Here is an 18,056-nt window from a genome sequence, read left to right on the forward strand (position 1 = left end):
CACATATACCCCGCCGATCCCATTATCGCCTCTTCTTTCGACTTCTATTTCCAATAGTTCCGCCGAGAGACAACCGATCGAATAATATCAATCCCACTCAGTCTCTGCGAAGAAAGCACGACATAATCAGTTAATACCTCTGAGACAAAAACCAAAAACGACTTTGCAGCATAAGGGCCAGAAACGACGGCCTCCTTCCATTTGCTGACGTCCCAGCTTTGTCAAGTTTGGGCGGTAAGTGGGATTGGTGTTGCACTGAAGACGGCTGGCTGCTTCCGTGGTTCGTCCCGTGGTCACAGCAGCTGAGGGCACAGTTTAGGTGGGCGCCCGCGCGCTGCAGTGGAAGTGGGGGGTGTAAACAATAAACTGCCCAGGGTTGTGGTGGCCGCCACAGCTTCTAGCCCAACATGTCCTCCACAACAACTTCAACATATACCACAACGACAAGGCACACTTTGTCAAGACGGCCCGGTCGTAGCGGAATCGCGACGGCGTCGACGCCGAACTTGAATCAGCTCTATACAGCACAGTCGTCGCGCCTAGCACCCCCCCCCGTGCCGCCGTTGTTGCGCAAGCAGTCTTTTGCCGCGCTCACGCAGAATTCCTTGGCCGCCATCCCTGATGACTCGGAGCGCTACGCATACAACTCGGTTCTCACTGACACCACCATGCCGTCGCCACTTACTCCGGGCCGCTTGGCTAGCGGCGACGAAATCGTAATTGGGGACACGGTCGAAGTCCCCGGAAACATGACGGGCACTGTCCGTTTCATAGGATCCGTCGCTGGTCGCAAGGGCACCTTTGCCGGCGTCGAGCTGCACCCGGATTTCGCGGCTCGCGGCAAGAACAGCGGCGATGTTGATGGGTAAGCATTTTGCACGGATGCTACGCCGTTATTTCGAAATGGCGTGCGGCCCTTAGCGGTGATGCTGACTGCCTCTGTAGCGTTTTCTATTTCACAACAGTACAACCGGGTGCCGGCATCTTCCTTCCGCTATCTAAAGCCGTCAAGCGCGACTCTGCGAGTTCAATCCCTCTTACACCAGCAAGCGGTGGATTGAAAATCGGCAATCAGAACTCGACAAATTACACACCGCCTACCCCCGGTGTGCCCAAGCTCAACCAGTCCGTCGGCCCCCCGCGCGCTACCAGCCCCCTTGGGAAGAAGATGCGCCCTTCATTACCACGTCCGGAATCGCCCGTCAGAAGGCTCCAGACACCTGCTCCTCGTCCATCCATCGCTACACCAGCGCCCAAGGGGCCACCTGCCAGGTTTGGAAGTCCCACCTCAAACAAGTTTGCCCAGAGCGTGCGAGGCACAGCTGGCGACCCGAGCAAACGCGTTCCGGGGCACGCAAGGAAAGGCAGTGTCGGGCCTCGGAGCGTTTCGGTCTTGGGAATGACGTCCAACCCGAACTATACCGACGATGAGACGACACCGGTCGGCATACAGAGAACTCAAACGAATGGCAGTGTCGGCTCTGTCTCGTCATTCGGGTTGAAGGTGCGGCCAGTCTCAAGGGCCACGTCTCGGGCCGGTAACTATGCCAACGATGAGGAGATTGAGAGACTCAGAGCCCAGCTGGAGGATCGAGACCGCCAGCTTAAGGATCAGGCCGCAGCATTAGCCGAGATGGAGAGCAGTCTCACAGAGCTCCAGGGGCTGATTGAGAACTCGGATGGGCCACCGCGGTCAATGGCCCGGCGGAGTAGCTTGGACGATAAGGACACGGCGCAGCTTCGCGCATTGGTGAGGGAAAAGAACGAAAAGATTGCCATGCTTACAGCCGAGTTTGATGGGCATCGAGCAGACTTCAGGAGCACTATTGATACCCTGGAGATGGCAAGCACTGAGACGGAGCGCGTGTACGAGAAGAAGATTGAGGAGCTAATGCAGGAGATTCAAGAGCTCCAAGACCGAACTGCCGATGTGGATAACATCGCGGCACAATTGAAGCAGTTGGAGGAACTCGTGCAAGAACTCGAAGAAGGACTTGAGGACGCAAGGCGGGGCGAAGCTGAAGCGCGCGGAGAAGTCGAGTTCCTCCGCGGTGAGGTGGAGAGGACGCGCACTGAGCTGCGGCGCGAACGGGAGAAGGCACAAGCCGCTATGAACGGTGGCGCTAACGGAGGCTCCATGCTAAAAGAGCTGGAGCAGAAGGAGGACGAGATTAGGGGCCTCAAGGCAATCATCCACTCGCTGAGCCGAGATTCGGTCCCGAACGGCAACCCCAACAGAACCCCCACACAGCGCTCAGTGCCTTTTCGCCCGCACCAGGGCGAGTCGATTGAGGACCGCCTCACCCGTGAGAAGCTCGACAGGGAAGTAGCGGAGCTCCGGGCACTGATAGAGAGCAAGACTAGCCGCGAGGAGGAGCTGGAACGCGAACTAGAGGCCTTGCGCAGGGGAAGCATCATTAGCTCCAGCGGCCCGGGCCAGCGGGGGAGCGGCATGACCATTGTCCCTAACCAGAGGAGCTCGCTCCGCGACTCGCGCGGGACCGTCGTGATGGCCCCGTCTCGCGCCAGCCTGGAGGCACAGCACAACCGCGGGCGCACGCTCGACACGATGCCCGAGAGCGACTCGTACAGCACAGCGACGGAGCACAGCACGCTTTGGTGCGAGATTTGCGAGACGTCCGGCCATGACATCCTCACTTGCACGAATGTGTTTGGCTCGTCCGAGCAGCACCAACACCAGCAGTCACAAGGTGCCGGCGGGTTGAATGTCAACAGCAACATCAACAGACCAGACGGCGGCGGCGAGGACCTCGGCGGCTTCAAGCCCGCGCCGCTGTCGCCCATCAAGACGAAGCCCGCGGCGCCCTCGGTGGCTACGTCTGCCACGACGCCCACCGCCCCGCAGCCGTCGGCCAGGACGATCCCCAACCCGATGGAGTCGGGCCCCGTGGCGGGCAAGGACAGCGGCGTGGTGGATGCGGGCAAGTGGTGCGCGCTGTGCGAGCGGGACGGGCATGACAGTGTCGACTGTCCGTTTGAGGACGCCTTCTAGAAGAGGTACTACATGGTGGATGTTGTTGGGGCAGTGGTGATGGCTGCGCCGGTGGCTTTGCTTCGGTTGTGTCGTTGTGTGTGCAGTATGGCTTTTTGTAATGGAATCATTCTTGTTTGGCGAGGTGTTCGTATTGTAGTATCATTAATGCTTCGCTTTGTATCATTTATGTGTCGGCTTCGGACTGTGGCTTTCTTGGTGGACTACTAAGAGGGTGAGGAGGGTGCGTACATATTGTTATGCTAGATGCTCGATCTGCCCGGTCGTCATCGGAGTGGTTGGCTGCGGGATGGCCTGGGAAAATAAGTTCTTACCCTGTCCCTTCCTACCTTGCTTGCTTACTGGATTTGAGTTGTGTTGTCCGTGGTTGTAAGCTTCCTCTTGGTGGCCCGTTGGTGGTTCTGTGTTGCAGCGGAGAAATACGGAGTACAGACATCAATACTGTTACGACTCCCCTTGCTATCAGATCTGTTCAAGGCGGCAGATTCGTCGAGCCGGCTAGTGCCAGCAGTGCATTATCACTTTATTTACTCTTCTAAACATATACTTCAGTCGGCTCTGCAGATTCCAGTGATAGCTTCCAAATCAATCCTTCGAGTCTCATGTTACGCAAACATATATGAACTGTCACGCAACGACGGAGCGAACTCCACAATTACTCCAGTATTGAGCACCAGAACCCCACTGAGACCCTCTGTGCCAAGGAGCTAGCGTTGCTTACAGCTGGGATGAGGGACCCGCCACAACGTTCCTGAGCCCTGCAGTGGGGAGCTTCAGCCTTCAAAAGCGGCTGAGCCTGCTTGACACTTGACACCTCACATCACCCGAAAAGGATGCCGATGGGCTGTTGTCAAAATAATCATTCCCATACATAACACCTGTTTCTCCGCCTTTTCTTGTCTTTTCCGCTTCAGAGCTTGACGCAATCGATTCGAATTGGCACTGAGAGGGCCAAAGGGAGATTTGCTGCCAGACCCAACCACAATCAACTGCAGATTACAGACGGTCGATGAGCACGACAAGCGACAAAGTCATTCCGATTCAAGCGCAAATCGCATAATACACCATTCCAAGTCGGCCCGCAATGGCGCAAGTCTTCTTTGACCTCCTCTCCTCCTTGGGGAGCTGTTTGAACTGCTTTCCCGGCTCGCCCACGCTCAAAATCAACAGTCGCAGCTTGAAGATCTTGCGACTTCTCGGCGAGGTACGATACGCAATTCATCCCCAAGCAGAACCACGCTAGACGCAGGCACTGACGTTTTCCCTTTCTTTGCCACAGGGCGGCTTCTCCTACGTGTACCTCGTCCAGGATACGTCGACGTCGGAGCTGTTCGCGCTGAAAAAGATCCGGTGCCCGTTCGGCGCCGAGTCAGTCGCGCAAGCGATGAAGGAGGTCGAGGCGTACAAGCTGTTTGCGCACAGCCCCGGCGTGATCCACAGCGTCGACTACGCCATCGCGAACGAGCGCGGAGGAGGCGGAGGCGACGACGGGCAGAGCAAGACGGTCTACGTCCTGCTCCCCTACTACCGCCGCGGCAACCTGCAGGACATGATCAATGCCAACCTGGTGAACCACACCTCGTTCCCCGAGAAGCGGCTCATGCTGCTGTTCCTTGGGGTGTGCAAGGCGCTGAGGGATATGCACCAGTATCGGGGCCCTGGGGCGGGTGGGTCAGCCGGGGAGAGGATGGAGATGAGGGTGGACGGGGTGGACGAGAACGTCCGGCGGTCGAGGGCGGTGCGAGGCGCGGACGAGGATGATGAGCCGGAGCAGCAGAGGCCGTTGATGACGGAGGACGAGAGGATGCCGGCTGCCGCGGCAGGGTCGCTGAGGAGTTATGCGCATCGGGATATTAAGCCTGGTGAGTCGTGTACTTTCCCGTCGTCCTCTGGCCCATTTGAGATGCAACCCTGCTGACAGAATTGCTATTCAGCGAATATCATGATCTCCGATTCCGGCGCCGACCCGATCCTCATGGACCTCGGTTCCATCGCCGTCTCGCCCCTGCCCATCACCAGCCGCTCCCTGGCCATCGCCACCCAGGACACGGCCGCGGAGCACAGCACCATGCCATACCGCGCCCCCGAGCTGTTTGATGTCAAGACGGGCACCGTCATTGACACCAAGGTGGATATCTGGTCGCTCGGGTGCACCTTGTACGCCTGCCTCGTCGGCAAGTCGCCGTTTGAGATGCGCAGCGACGAGACGGGCGGGTCGTTGAGCATCTGCGTGCTCTCTGGCGATTGGCGGTTTCCGGACGAAGGGCCAGGCGCGAAGCAGAAGGCAAAGGCGCCCGCGGGGGCGGGCGATACGCCCGTCATCAGCGAGCCCATTCGCGAGGTCGTCAGGAGGTGTCTGAAGGTTGAGCCGAGCGAGCGGCCGGATATTGACGAGTTGATTGAGATGGTTGAGCGGGTAGTGGATGAATTACCCGACGATGGGTCCGCTTGAGGCAGTAGTGGATGGGTGCACCTGTATTGATGTATCACTGGTTTGAGCCACGGGATGGTTCTGGAATTGGACGGCGTTTGGTTGTGGGATATTGGATTATGAAAGAATGGGCGGGCGGGCTTTCTCTTGCACCATGTTCAAGCGTACGTATGTTCGATGTTGGGATCATATGTGACCCTGGGTGAGCTCCCAGTTTTGAGAGGAGTTCAGATACGCAAAGTACTAAGGCTTGGTGATGCTGCTTTCTACAGCGTGCAGCATACTCCACTGATCAGTGACGAATTCAGGTGAGCCTGAGAGATCCTATCTAGATTCCCCGCCGTTCTATCTAGGAACCCAACGCTTGGAAACGAACAGGGTATCACATCTTTCCTGAAAAGACATGCCATGTCTACCTCGCAACGACCACAGGCGTACAGCTCAACCGAGAGTTTCTCCCATCAAACAGTTGCTGATGCGGCAGCGGCAGCGGCAGCAGCATTAGCCGCATCGGCCCTCGACACACACTCTTCCAAGACTCTCCAGAACAGCGGAATGTCCAGACTCCGGGGTATCCTTACTCCCTCCTCGCCGGGTGGAAGCAGCCGCGCCGTGATCTGCCCGGTCTGGGCTCCAGCGCGGGCCTCCTCGTAGGTGCCCTCAGTGACAACGCTGACCTCATAGCGCTCCCTCTGCTGCAGGCCCGGCTCACCAGCGGGGTCATAGTCGCAGAAGGGGATCTCGTGCTGATCGCCGAGTCCGGTCAGGACAGCGGCAACCGCCAGGGGGTCGTGTAGCGGCGGCCCTTCGGTGATACCAAAGACCTCGCTGCGATTTTTCAGCCCGTCGATTAGCCCCCGCCCTTCAACCAGCGGAGGACAAATCCGCAGAAACGAACTCACCTATACGTCTTTGCAAAGAACATCAACAGCTCCACCAGCATAACCCTCAACCTACTCTTCCCCTTTGCCCCCACCCCTTGATCCCCCGCAACCCCGTTCATCACCACCTCCCCGCGTTCCACCGCCTCCCGTCCGTACAGCAACAAATCCCTAACCTCTGCCGTCGTCAAAACCAAATGACTCACATCCAGCGGAATGAGCGTCGTCTTGCGGGCAAGCTCGCGGTTGCCAAAAATAAACGCCGCGGCCTCCGGGTCCGCCAGGACGTTAAACTCAGCAAACTGTGTCCAGTTGCCCACACGGGGCACGCCGTCGACCTCGCCCAGCACGGCGCCCGTGAACCCGCCGCCCACGGCGCCGCCCATGAGCGATAACCCCCGCACGTGCCGCGTCAGGTGTGGGTACTTGAGGAACAGCGCCGCCGCGTTGGTGAAGGCGCCTGTTGCTACTACCCAGGCTGTTCCGGGGGGACAGGTCATGAGTGCTGAGTAGGCGGCGTCGATGGCTGCGGGTTCGGAGCGGGCGGGGACGGTGGGCGGGGGGAGGAGGTCGGTGCCGTCTAGTCCGGACTCGCCGTGTATGTCGGTTGGTGCGTGCATGGCGGGGCGGAAGAGAGCCTTGGACGCGCCAGTGTATACGGGGATCTCGGAGGCTTTGGAGATGGCGGTTAGGATGGAGGTGGCGTTGCGGGTGGTTTTTCTTGTTGGTGGTGGGTGGTTAGTTAGGGGTTAGGGAGTGAAAAGGGGGGAAAGGGTTGGGTGTACATACTCGAGCGAGGCATTGCCGAAGACGGTTGAGACGCCGAGAATGCGGATCGCTGGGTGATAGGCGGCTAGGAGGATGGCGAATGTATCCTGGAGTTGGTGAGTGAGATTTTGGTCAGTTTCTTTTGGATTTGCATAGGTGGTAGGTACCCCGAGGCCCGTCGGTGACTCCGGGTGGTCCGGATCTCATCCGGGGTTGCGGGGTCCGGCCGGAATGTGTCCTGAAAGCCTGTTCTTCCGCCTCTCCGCAAATTCGGCATGCAACCGAAGGCCTAAAAAGTGAACTCTGCTTCCAGCTACTTACATCGTGGCCTGGGTCGCAGTCCAGCCAGACTGGGATCCGCTTATCTTCCATCTTGATGTCCCGGATGAGCACCTAACCAGCGGTGAGATTGACAGCTAAGTGGAAATTAGTGTAGAACGAAGGTGGTTTATATGGTCTTGTGGCCGAACAAGTGACAAGCATTCAATATCATACGAAAATGAGATTCCGGAATGGAAGGAGTAAGCACATACGGGCAGTCAGTGCCTTCCAGTTTCTAAGGTTGTGTTTGCGCTTGCCGTGCAAAGCGGGGAGCCGTGTTTCCGAGTACCAGTGGAGGATCCACCACTATCCCAAGAACTTTCACAGCAGTTGTGAAACTGAATGAATCCGTTGCTCAATTAGGAGTGTCGCAAACAATGGGGTGCTCTAAGCTGATCTTGTAAATCATTGCTTGCACAATTTTGAATGGAAGACATTAAGGTCATTATTGGACTTTACATCTGCTATACGACGCTAAGTCCTGAATCAACCACCACCCTTATTCCTCTGAATGACCCTCATGACATCCTCAAAGTTGTTCTTATCCCCCTTCTTCTTCTTGGGTCCTCTCTTCCGCTTGGACTTCCCGCCGCCGCCGCCCCCTCCGTCGTCGGATTCTGCATCCCACGCAGACAGCTTCATCTTTGTCTCGTCCAAGTCCGCCTCGTCTTCTATGCGGCTGGACCCAAAGCCCATGTCGAGATCCTGATCGTCTCTGCTAATTTCATTAAGCTTCTTCTTGAGCCGCTCCTCCCGTTCCGCTGCCTTTCTCTCCTCCTCGGACTTCTCCAGGGCGCTAGCAGCTTTTGCCTTTTTGAGGGCTGCCAGGAAGGCAGGGTCATCGAGCGATGGTGCTTTGTACGTGTCCTCTGAGACAAGGCCAGTTTTCGAGTCCTTGAAGTAGTTCCGTGGGGCTGTTGTTTCGGGTTTCGGTGGCGGAGGCATATCCCCAGCTTCTTGTGGAGGCATCGTTTTGGATGCTTCATCCTTGGTCTCGGTTTCCACTTCAGAGGAATCATCTGAGCCTTCAAGCTCAGCCAGCGGATCATAATCCGAGCCAGCATCATCGAAGATGTTGATTTCCTTGCTGTCTTCCTCGGCTTCTTTTTCCTCTTGTTGTTTCCGATAGATTTCGGGAACCTCCATGCCGAGCACTTTGCCAGATGCCAGGGCAGCCCGTTCTCTTTCTTGCTCCTCGGTAACCTTGGGGTCCAGCTTTCTGACCTTTCTCCTCTCATGACCGTCTTCGTCAACAATAATCATTACCTCGCGTCCTTTGCTGTCCCTCTCTATCCTCGTTCCTGGTGTCTTCTTCTCACCAATCTTCTTGAACTTCGAGCCAAGACTTGATTCCTCCTTGGCCTTTGCCGCTGCCCTCGCCGCTTTCAGCTCGGCCAATATCTGATTCCGCGTCCTCTTCTGACCCGGATTCAAAGCCGCCGTGGCGAGTTGGCCCTTTTTTTGCACCTTCTCCCTTGTGATAGCCTTGACTTCGGTCGACTCGAGCTGCTCCAAGGCCTCGTCTGGATCCGCCTCGGCTTCTGCATGCTCCTCCTCCTCCTCCTCCTCCTCCTTGGCAACCTCAGCTGGCTTTGGCTTCTCCCCATATACATCTTCCCCTCTTCGTATCCTCTCGAGCAGCTTAAAGTCTAATCCTTTCACGAGGTGTGTGCTGGAGAGATCGCCGCCCGCGATCTCGTTGCGTAGCCGGTCATAAGTCTCGCGGTCAATCTCCTCCTTTTTATAAGACTCTTCCAGCGCTTTTATCCTCTCAGCCCGCTCGTCGTCCTCTTCTTGCTGTCTCGCCTTGGCGCGGTCAACGTAGCCCTCAGCAAACTTGCTGCCTTTAGGGGCCGACGTTCTAGCTTTCTTTTGCGTTTTCTCAAACGCCTGATTTCGTTCTGCGAGCTGTTTCGCGAAGTCTACTCGGGCAGCGCCAGCGCCAACCGAGCGAGGTGTCATTGGGATACTCGGCTTGAGTCTGGAACCGAGAGCGGCTGCGGTGCTCGGCGCCGCTTGAGAACTGGAAGGTGAAATGCCATTTTTGTCGGAACTGGATTTGGTAGAATTCGCAAGAAGTAACCTGCGAAACTGCTCGTTATTCATGGTCGCTGCGATACGGTGGCAGTTGGAAACTCAGAAGCAGCAAACGCGAATCCAAGTTCAACCTCGGACACAAACCGCAAGGCTGCTACAAAGTATACTCTAGGTACTCCATAGTGGGCCGTAACCCGTTAGTGGCGCTAGGCGTTGGGAAATTGGGGCACAATTTACGCATGATCACGGGACTGCGCGTGTTCTAGTGGGGCTAAAGGGCGCGCCTCAGACATGTCCCCGACATGTGACGAAGTCCCTGAATGCACCCTGCGATCTTCCTCGCCACATTGGGAGGAAAAGGTGTGACACATCTTTGAGTACACACTCGCTCTTGGATAATGGAAAGAGTGTTAAACCGTCTTCACGACTTTAGAGGTATTCAAATACGATGAACTCATTGAGAAGCAACACCCTGTCCTCGAGGAGATGATGTCATCGCCGCCATTATTCGAGTCGCGTCGCTCGTGTTTCCATCATGGGGAGCCGTCTAGAAAAGAACTCGGCAGCACAGCGGAAACGCATTGCGAGCCATGAGTTTACCGACGAAGGCGGCGACGAGTATGAAGCGAGCGAGTTTGGCGGATTCGACGACTACTTCCGGAGGAAGAAGCTCAAACTCCAAAACCTCGATGTCGAGTTACGCGCCGCAGCTCCCGAGAAGCCCCAGATCTTCAAGGACGTTGTGGCACATGTCACAGGCTATACCCAGCCGCCCCTGCATGTGTAAGCAAATCACACTTAGCATTGACGGCAAGCTAAAGACACCTTTGACTGACCCTTGCCTTGCCCAGCCTGCACAAGGAACTCGTCCAGCATGGCGCTGGTTTCCTGCAGTACCTGGATGGCAAAACCATGGCAACCCATATTATTGCCTCGGCCATGCCACCCAAGAAGACGGTCGACTTCTCAAAATACCGTGTCGTCAAGCCAGCCTGGGTCATGGACTCAATAAATGCGGGGAGACTCCTGCCCTGGACTGACTATCGCGTTATCGATGAAGGGCCTAGGCAAAAAACCATCAAGTTTGACGGGGCCAAAATATACAGCCAGGCCACACAGAAGTCTCCCCTTGGGTACCGCGAACAGACCCAGAACAGCTTTTACACGAGCCAGTTCCAAAGGCCCACTGATCGTCTAGCCTCTCACCAGGCTTCCAGCAGTCCATTCACGCCCAGGACCTCCGCGAAGTTCGATTCGCTTGAGGTCGAAGCCTTCGATGATATCGATATTGTGGACACGGATTTCCTTCTTGAGGAGCCGACCATGGCGGAGCCAGATCCTGGGAAATCGGATCTCCCTCCGCAAGTTGAGACTTCGAAGTCAGAAGCCGAGGGGGTCAAGACGACTAGCCCTGAGCCTGCAGACCAGATGCCTGTCTCACCGAAACAGCCACCTTCCGCTAAACCGATGACTTCTGAGGAACACAATGCCATGCTTCTCGCGGATCCCAAGATTCGCAAGTCATCCACCGCCAACCCAGACTTCTTGAAGCAGTATTACTCCGAAAGCCGCCTACATCACCTTTCTACGTGGAAAGCCCAAGTGAAGTCGCGCTTGCAGAGTCTCACTGCCGAAAAAGCCCCAGCTGCGAAGGGAGTCAAACGGAAGAGTGGCTCACGTCGGTATATCATGCACGTGGACTTTGACAGCTTTTTCTGCGCTGTCTCGCTCAAGCATGCCCCCGAGTATCGCGATAAGCCAGCTGTCGTCGCCCACGGCACTGGTAGCGGCTCTGAAATAGCTTCCTGCAACTACCCCGCTAGGAAATTCGGCGTCAAGAACGGCATGTGGATGAAGCGCGCTCTCGAGCTCTGCCCGGAGCTCAAAGTGTTGCCTTACGATTTCCCTGCCTACGAAGAAGCGAGCCGGCTGTTCTACGATGCCATCCTCAGCGTCGGAGGCATTGTTCAGAGCGTGAGTATTGACGAAGCCCTCGTTGATGTCACCGATGTTGTTCTCTCCGAGGCTGGTTCCAAAGGCTTTGGCATCAGCGAAGGTAGCATTTGGAGAGAACAAGAAAAGGCGGATGAGATCGCAACGAATCTACGGGCCGATATCAAGAACAAGACAGATTGTCACGTCTCGGTCGGAATTGGCGGCAATATCTTGTTGGCGAAGATTGCCCTACGAAAGGCGAAACCCGCCGGCCAATATCAAATCAAACCCGAGGAGGTCCTGGACATTCTTAGCGATCTCAAAGTCGAAGATCTTCCCGGCGTTGCGTACAGTATTGGCGGGAAGCTCGAAGAACTAGGCATTAAGCTCGTCAGGGACATCCGGCAGACTTCCAAGGAGCGGCTAGTCTCTGTCTTGGGACCAAAGACAGGCGAGAAGCTCTGGGATTATGCTCGTGGAATCGACCACACCGAAGTCGGAGAACAGCCAATTCGAAAGTCCGTCTCGGCCGACGTGAACTGGGGGATCCGCTTCATCAGCCAGGAGGAAGCCGAGGAATTCGTTTACAATTTGTGCAAGGAGTTGGAGCGCCGCCTTCTGAATGAGGGGGTAAAGGGGAAGCATCTAACCATGAAAATCATGCGGCGAGCCCTAGACGCGCCGTTGGACCCCCCGAAACACTTGGGCCACGGCAAATGCGACACATTTACCAAGAGCGTCACATTCGGCGTCGCCACGAACGATAGTGCGCAGATGGGGAAGGAGGCGGTAGCGATTTTGCGCTCCTACAAGTTCAGCCCTGGGGACCTCAGGGGATTAGGAGTGCAGATGACGAAACTAGAACCCCTGAAGCCGTCTGCTGCCCCCGAGGGAAGTCAGAAGAAGCTCAGTTTTGGCAATGTCAAGACAGCCTCCTCAACAAAGAGACCTACCACAGAGCCCATTGACGAGGACCCTGGTATACCAAACCCACGCCGTTCGTCCGGCCAAGAATTTGAGCAGGATCCTATTACGGTCGACCCATTAACGCCGAGAAAACCCAAGGTTCATCCCGCGCTAGCCCTGGCAAGGGCGAACGCGGCAGACGAGAAAGCTAACTCCCCACTCAACATCACTGGGACCCAGTTCATAATTCCTTCCAACCCTGATCCCGCTGTGGTCGCCGAACTTCCCTCCGACATCCGCAGTAGGCTAGTAAACCAAGCCAAGCGTGCACCAGCCACCGCTGGCTCATCACGGGAAGCATCACCCGCGGTTGTCAAGTCTCGCTCCCACAGCCCAGCTGCTGCCGTTACCGATGAGATCCCCCCTGACGTCGACCCAGACGTCTTCAACGCTCTCCCAAAGGAGATGAAGGCCGAGGTGCTAGCCTCGTACGGCCGCAGGAGACAGCAGCAACGGCAGGGCGGCGGCGGTGGCGGCGTCGGGCAAACCGTCCTGCCACAGTCGCCGCGCAAAGACAGGGTGATGCACCGGCCGAGAGAGAGATTGACTCCGACCAAGCGCGGCGGCATCAAGAGCTTGTTCGGCCGAGCCCGAGGGCGAGAGCGCCAGCAGGACGCTGAGGCGGGGCTGATGCAGACTAGCTTTGCCAGACAGCAACTACAACAACAGCAGCAGGGACCAGACGGTGATGCCGACTTGGTGGGAGATTTGGACCCGGCGTTCCTTGCCGAGCTACCCGAGGATGTCCGCCGCGAGGTGGTCGAGGATCACAGGCGACGGCGGCTTGCCCAGCGGTCAGGCTTGACTGCTCCGCCGTTAGCTGCTTTGCGTCGAGACCGGGCTGCCGCTGCTGCTGGTGGTGGTGGTGTGGGCGGAGATGGACTCCCCCGTGGTCAAACCAGGCTTAGGTTCCCCGCGAAACCGCCCAAGGTTGTGTTCACGCAGTCCGGGCTGACGTCGTTGGGGGAACTTGAGGATGTGCTGGGTGTTTGGCATGCTGCCACCCAAGAGGAGGGTCCGCACCGAGCCGATGTGGAGGTGTTTGAGAGGTATGTTGCCAGGGTTGTTACGGAGGAGCGGGATATGGACAAGGCGAGGAAGCTTGTCAAGTGGTTGGCCTGGGTAGTGGACGAGGGGGCTGAGGGCCCGGGGAAGGAGGTTTGGAGAGAGGCGGTGGAAAGCGTGAAGACCGCGGTTCAGAGGGCTATGAAAGAAAGGGGGTTGGGGGCTATGGAGTTTGGATGACTGCCGGACTGTAAAGTGCTATAGTCTATTGATAGCGATAGACTTTGGCTACTGTTTACTGTGTAGTGGGAAGCAATCTGGACACGAGCTTCCAGCTAACTGATTAAAGGGTATGTGGAACGATCTAAAGGGTATAAACTGTTCTATCAAACAAATCCGCCAGAATTCAACCATGTAACACTCCAGAGTCTAGTAGTCTCTTCACAAAAGGCTCAGAGAGACCGCTCCAACCGCAACCAGCCCAGCAGCCCACGCTACCCGGTTCACAGCAGCGGAGCTGGCGATGTATACCTAGGTAGACATGGTTAGTAACCGTCTAGTGGAAATTTGGACGATGCACAGTACTCACCGTCAGCTTCAGCATACCCCCGCAGGCCTGCGTGGTATTGCCTTCGCAAGGCAGGTTGCACTCGCTGTCGGGCAGTTTTGCTGACAAGCTGGACAGCGACTGGGCGCACCAGCATTCCCTGTGGATTTGCACGGTTAGCTGCTCTTGCTCCCTCCCGTCTACTGAATATTACAGACATGACACGACACGACCCAAACCAGACCCACGACACCGGACGCATACAACAACGACAAAAAGAAAGAGAAAAAAAAAAAAAGGATAGGAGATAAAACCCACCGTGCGTACTCCAACCCAGCGTACTTAAACTTCCCACTCGTACCACCATTGCTGTCCCCGGCACCCGTGCGGCAAATCTCCCAGCATCCCTCAACCGTCATCTGGCCCGGTCGCACCGCGTTGGTGCCCCCGTACAGCGCCCGGCTGCCAGACGTCCCCGGCAGGCCGGTCGTCTCGTTGTAGCACCCGTGGTATGTGTAGCCTGAGCCGGGGTTGGTGTAGACTGTGACTGTGGAGGGGGACGGTGATGGGGCGGAGGAGGAGGATGGGGATGGGGATTGGGATTGGGCGAGGGCCGGGTTGGTGCTGGAGCCGGCCAGTAGTAGCAGGAGTCCTCCTATGTTGGTGGTGGACGTGGTGGTTGAGGAGCGCATCTTGTTCTTCTTTGAGTAGGTAGGTTCAAGATGGGCTGGTTGGTTTAATGATAGAGCATTGATAAGTAAGGAAGGGTATTGGGTTTGAGTTGATTGCTTGGTCAAGAGTGCATGACTGGTGAATGATCACTTGAATGGGAAGAGAAATGAATGTCGCGACTATGGTAGACTGTCGCGCAGCTGAGGTGAGATGAGAGTTAGATGAGCTGAAGCCTGGCGCCCATGGACCCTTGAACTAGGCTTGATAGGGTACCTGAGGGGTAGGGCTGACAGGGGCAATAGATTGGTTACAGGGGTGCCGTCCAGCGCTGCCAACCTTCCCCGTTACATTGATGGATCTGGCTTATCAAGTAAGGTCTAGACCTATTCATTCTCCCATTCATTATCACCGCCTAGACATGTTGTATGTACTTGTTTGTGACATTATCACCGTCCCTACCTTACTGTTACCTGCTACTTTTCTGTTTCCAGCTGCACGTCAGATTGACAGCGGAGCGGAAACGTGGCGCTCCCGGGAGCCGTGACACCTGCATCAAGCCAGGAACGCTCGCAAAGCTTGATCTGATTGGCCATGCCCCATTTGACAATCTCCTTGTGCCTGGACACTGGTGATACAATGGCTACCGGTCTTTGTGGCATCAGATCAGCTTATTCATCGGGTCCCAAGTTCATAGAGCGAATATGCCACCGCCTTGGGAGATTGCTCTTTCATTCATTACAAGAAAGCCAAGACGTAGCCGTATGTATGCACTGTACTGTATGTACATCTGATGTAGGTTCCAAATCTATTGTTTTAACCGTGACTTGTGGTTGAGCCATGGGTTGTGGAACCCCAACTCCCTACCAAGGCCATGGCTTCCTCTCCGCCGTCGGCCAGCCTGTTGTCCCTCAAGACATCCGACAGGCACCTCCAAGGGTCACGTCCGCCGCCCCATTTCAGGAGGTTATCTTTGAGACGCTCGCCATTCTTCCGATCCAGTGCGGCGCCCCCCTTGCCCGACGAGAACACAACGTCCCACACGCGCTGGGCCAGCACGCGATCAAAGAGGTAGCTATAATAGGTGCTTCCATAGCCCGAAAGGTGACCAAAGAAGCCCTGCCACCTCGTTCCAGGCGGGTCCGGCGGTGCACTGCTGAATTTCTGCTGGATGCTGTGGAAGATTTGGGTCGAGTCGAAATTGCTAGTCGTGGCCATGTTCGAATGCAGAGCCTGGTCCAGCATGGCCAGGATGATTTGGTTCTCTGTCTCAGACGCTTCAAATCTCCTCGCCTGGCGGATCTTACGTGCCACTAGCTCGTAAGGCAGACGCGCGTCCGTCTTGTAGTGTCGGGCGAAAAGTGAGAGAACCGTGGGATCTGATGCGAAGTATTCCATTAGAGTGGACGGCAGCTCGGCCAAATCAGTAGCACACCGTGTCCCAGACACGTTTTGAAACGAGGTGCGGGCGAGGATCGAATGTATAGCATGCCCCATCTCATGAAACAGGGTTTCTAGCTGAAAGAAGCTCAGAAGAGCGGGCTCATCGCCGTGCGAAGCCATGGGCGTGAAGTCACAGACAAGGGCAATGGTCGGAAGCTGCTTGACCGTCCCACCTCGCGATGAAAACTCCATTCCATCATTGGCCGCATACTCGCGGCTTGGAAATATTGACTCCCCGTTTTCCTCCAGAACTTGAGCCCACACCTCGGCCATTTCGTCCTCGGAAATCTCACGGGAGCAGCGTAGAGTGAAGTGCGCCGGGTTCGGTGACTTGTCTTCGCGATAAAAGAGGTCGCAGTACAGGACAGCAACGAGACCGTCCGTGTCCGAGACGACGTCAAGGCGGCGCACGTCGGGGTGCCACGTCTCGCCGCGTAGAGGCTCCCGGGCAACAAACCGGATGCCATAGAGCTCGTTAAAGACCCTGGAAAGGCCCTGCATGACGACGCCTATGGAAAAGTAGGAAGACAGGGGCTCGCTTGGGCGTTCAGCCGTCCTCATATTTTGGCGTATGAGCTCCGAGTAGTAGTCCTTGTCCCAGGGGTCAAGGATTGCTGGACCGGGGACCATTTTCGCCTTCTCGGCCAGCAGCTCGGCCATCTCCTTTTTCGCTTTGGGCCTATTGCTGTCGGCTAGGGCCCGGAGAAAGCGATTGACGGCCTCCGGGCTTTTCGCCATCATGCGGTCGCGAAGCGCGAGGTGGCCGTAACTCTCAAAGCCGGAAAGATGGGCCAGTTCGGCTCTCAGCCGCATCAAATATTCAAGTCGATGCACTGTGCGCTGATCTGCAGTACGAGAAGCATAGTAAATGAGCTTCCTCGTCTCCGGGTCAGACACGGTGCGCAGGGCTAGGGCGGCTTCACCGCTCAGGGTGGGAAGATGCACCTTGCCATCGCGTGTCATGCGCCGCGCAAGCACGGGGTCCATCCCCCAGAAGCGGCTGCTGGGGAGGACGACCTCTTCTTGAGCGGGCGCCATCCATTGAACAAACAGCGACCCGACGGTGCTTATTTCGGACGAAAGCGCAACAAAGCGATCGCGGTATTTCTTGGGCAGGTTGACGGCGGATTTGGTAAAGTCCAGCTTGAGCACCTCGGCCACGGTCCTCTCCTCCTCGGCCCACACAGCCGTGACGTCAGGGTTGGCCATGGCCTTGGCCAACTGGTCATGAAGGCCCGTCATGGTGTTGAGCTCGTTCATGTACTGGTACACGCGGTCCCAAGCCCCGCTCGCCATCCGCCGCGTCTTGACGTCTGGGTGGGTGACGCGCACAAAGTCCGACATGTCGAGTACTCGACAGAGGATGTCGCTCAAGCGGTCTAGTTGGCGGACAATGCCGCGGTATTCGGCGACCGTAGACGCAGCCAAAACCTTGTCGACAATCCTCCGGGCCCTGCCCAGACTCACCTCGGCGAATCTGAGAAAGCCTTCGGGCTCCTGCAAGTAGACATTCCGGAACAGGCCGACAGTCGTGCCGATAGCGACGCGTGAAAACTCCTTCCAGGTACGCGGCGAGTCGAAGACGGCGCGCAGGAATTCATCATCCTGGCGCGTTCGGGCCGTCAAATGGGTGGCGGGAGCGGTTGCGAGAGCGGATTCGGGGCCGAGCGTCAAGAGGCGTCGCTGTCGCTGGCGGCCGTGTTTAGGAATCGGAAGCTGGGCGAAGCAGCTCGAGGCGATCCCTCTTTTCCAATAGCTCGGCCCTATCGACGCTCTCCGCATGATGAGCCCCGGCTCGGCCGCGAAGGCGCGGGCGCGAGCACGCGGGCGTTGTAGGAGGACTCGGGGCGGCACGGTGGGCGCTACCACGAGATCGCTGAAGCCGGATTGAGCATTGAAAGTGCCCTTGTTGAGGAAATGTCCGGCTTGTTGTTATCGCGCACCGTCCAGGATTCTTTGCTGGATGCAAACGAAAGTACTTGGGTCCCTGCCGAATCGGAAGTCGTATGTTCTGATTTCTGAGTCGCTTGTGTGAAGAAG

General features: G+C 56.8%; 7 protein-coding genes across 7 annotated transcripts; 3 read left to right on the forward strand and 4 right to left on the reverse strand.

The window, feature by feature from the left end:
- Positions 1-407: 407 nt before the first annotated feature.
- On the forward strand, positions 408-3,013 carry N656DRAFT_711073 (uncharacterized protein; the record flags this gene model as incomplete). Its single annotated transcript, XM_064811724.1, has 2 exons — positions 408-865; positions 946-3,013. 2 exons carry the CDS (start codon positions 408-410, stop codon positions 3,011-3,013), a joined length of 2,526 nt encoding a protein of 841 aa, XP_064669399.1.
- A 1,084-nt stretch (positions 3,014-4,097) lies between these two features.
- N656DRAFT_790005 (kinase-like protein) lies at positions 4,098-5,465 on the forward strand (the record flags this gene model as incomplete). Its single annotated transcript, XM_064816830.1, has 3 exons — positions 4,098-4,217; positions 4,293-4,875; positions 4,948-5,465. 3 exons carry the CDS (start codon positions 4,098-4,100, stop codon positions 5,463-5,465), a joined length of 1,221 nt encoding a protein of 406 aa, XP_064669400.1.
- A 411-nt stretch (positions 5,466-5,876) lies between these two features.
- Positions 5,877-7,671, reverse strand: N656DRAFT_732810 (nucleoside hydrolase). Its single transcript, XM_064812674.1, has 4 exons — positions 7,415-7,671; positions 7,115-7,200; positions 6,347-7,045; positions 5,877-6,272 (listed from the first exon to the last, which is right to left on the reverse strand). The coding sequence occupies exons 1-4, from the start codon at positions 7,463-7,465 to the stop codon at positions 5,906-5,908; spliced, it is 1,203 nt and encodes a 400-aa protein (XP_064669401.1). The 5' UTR covers positions 7,466-7,671; the 3' UTR covers positions 5,877-5,905.
- Positions 7,629-9,640, reverse strand: N656DRAFT_779952 (uncharacterized protein). Its single transcript, XM_064815278.1, has one exon. It carries the CDS (start codon positions 9,518-9,520, stop codon positions 7,901-7,903), a length of 1,620 nt encoding a protein of 539 aa, XP_064669402.1. The 5' UTR covers positions 9,521-9,640; the 3' UTR covers positions 7,629-7,900.
- Positions 9,641-9,986: 346 nt separating this feature from the next.
- N656DRAFT_711020 (DNA repair protein) lies at positions 9,987-13,597 on the forward strand (the record flags this gene model as incomplete). Its single annotated transcript, XM_064811720.1, has 2 exons — positions 9,987-10,234; positions 10,303-13,597. The coding sequence occupies 2 exons, from the start codon at positions 9,987-9,989 to the stop codon at positions 13,595-13,597; spliced, it is 3,543 nt and encodes a 1,180-aa protein (XP_064669403.1).
- N656DRAFT_779953 (WSC-domain-containing protein) lies at positions 13,598-14,953 on the reverse strand. Its single transcript, XM_064815279.1, has 3 exons — positions 14,223-14,953; positions 13,947-14,064; positions 13,598-13,888 (listed from the first exon to the last, which is right to left on the reverse strand). Exons 1-3 carry the CDS (start codon positions 14,594-14,596, stop codon positions 13,799-13,801), a joined length of 582 nt encoding a protein of 193 aa, XP_064669404.1. The 5' UTR covers positions 14,597-14,953; the 3' UTR covers positions 13,598-13,798.
- Positions 14,954-15,133: 180 nt separating this feature from the next.
- N656DRAFT_754443 (mitochondrial intermediate peptidase) lies at positions 15,134-17,798 on the reverse strand (the record flags this gene model as incomplete). The annotated part of the gene is made up of 2 exons (XM_064813079.1): positions 15,134-16,457; positions 16,521-17,798. 2 exons carry the CDS (start codon positions 17,796-17,798, stop codon positions 15,390-15,392), a joined length of 2,346 nt encoding a protein of 781 aa, XP_064669405.1. The 3' UTR covers positions 15,134-15,389.
- Between the last annotated feature and the right edge of the window lie 258 nt (positions 17,799-18,056).

Source organism: Canariomyces notabilis (assembly GCF_033297395.1).
Source record: "Canariomyces notabilis strain CBS 508.74 unplaced genomic scaffold N656scaffold_13, whole genome shotgun sequence".
NCBI classification, from domain to species: domain Eukaryota; kingdom Fungi; phylum Ascomycota; class Sordariomycetes; order Sordariales; family Chaetomiaceae; genus Canariomyces; species Canariomyces notabilis.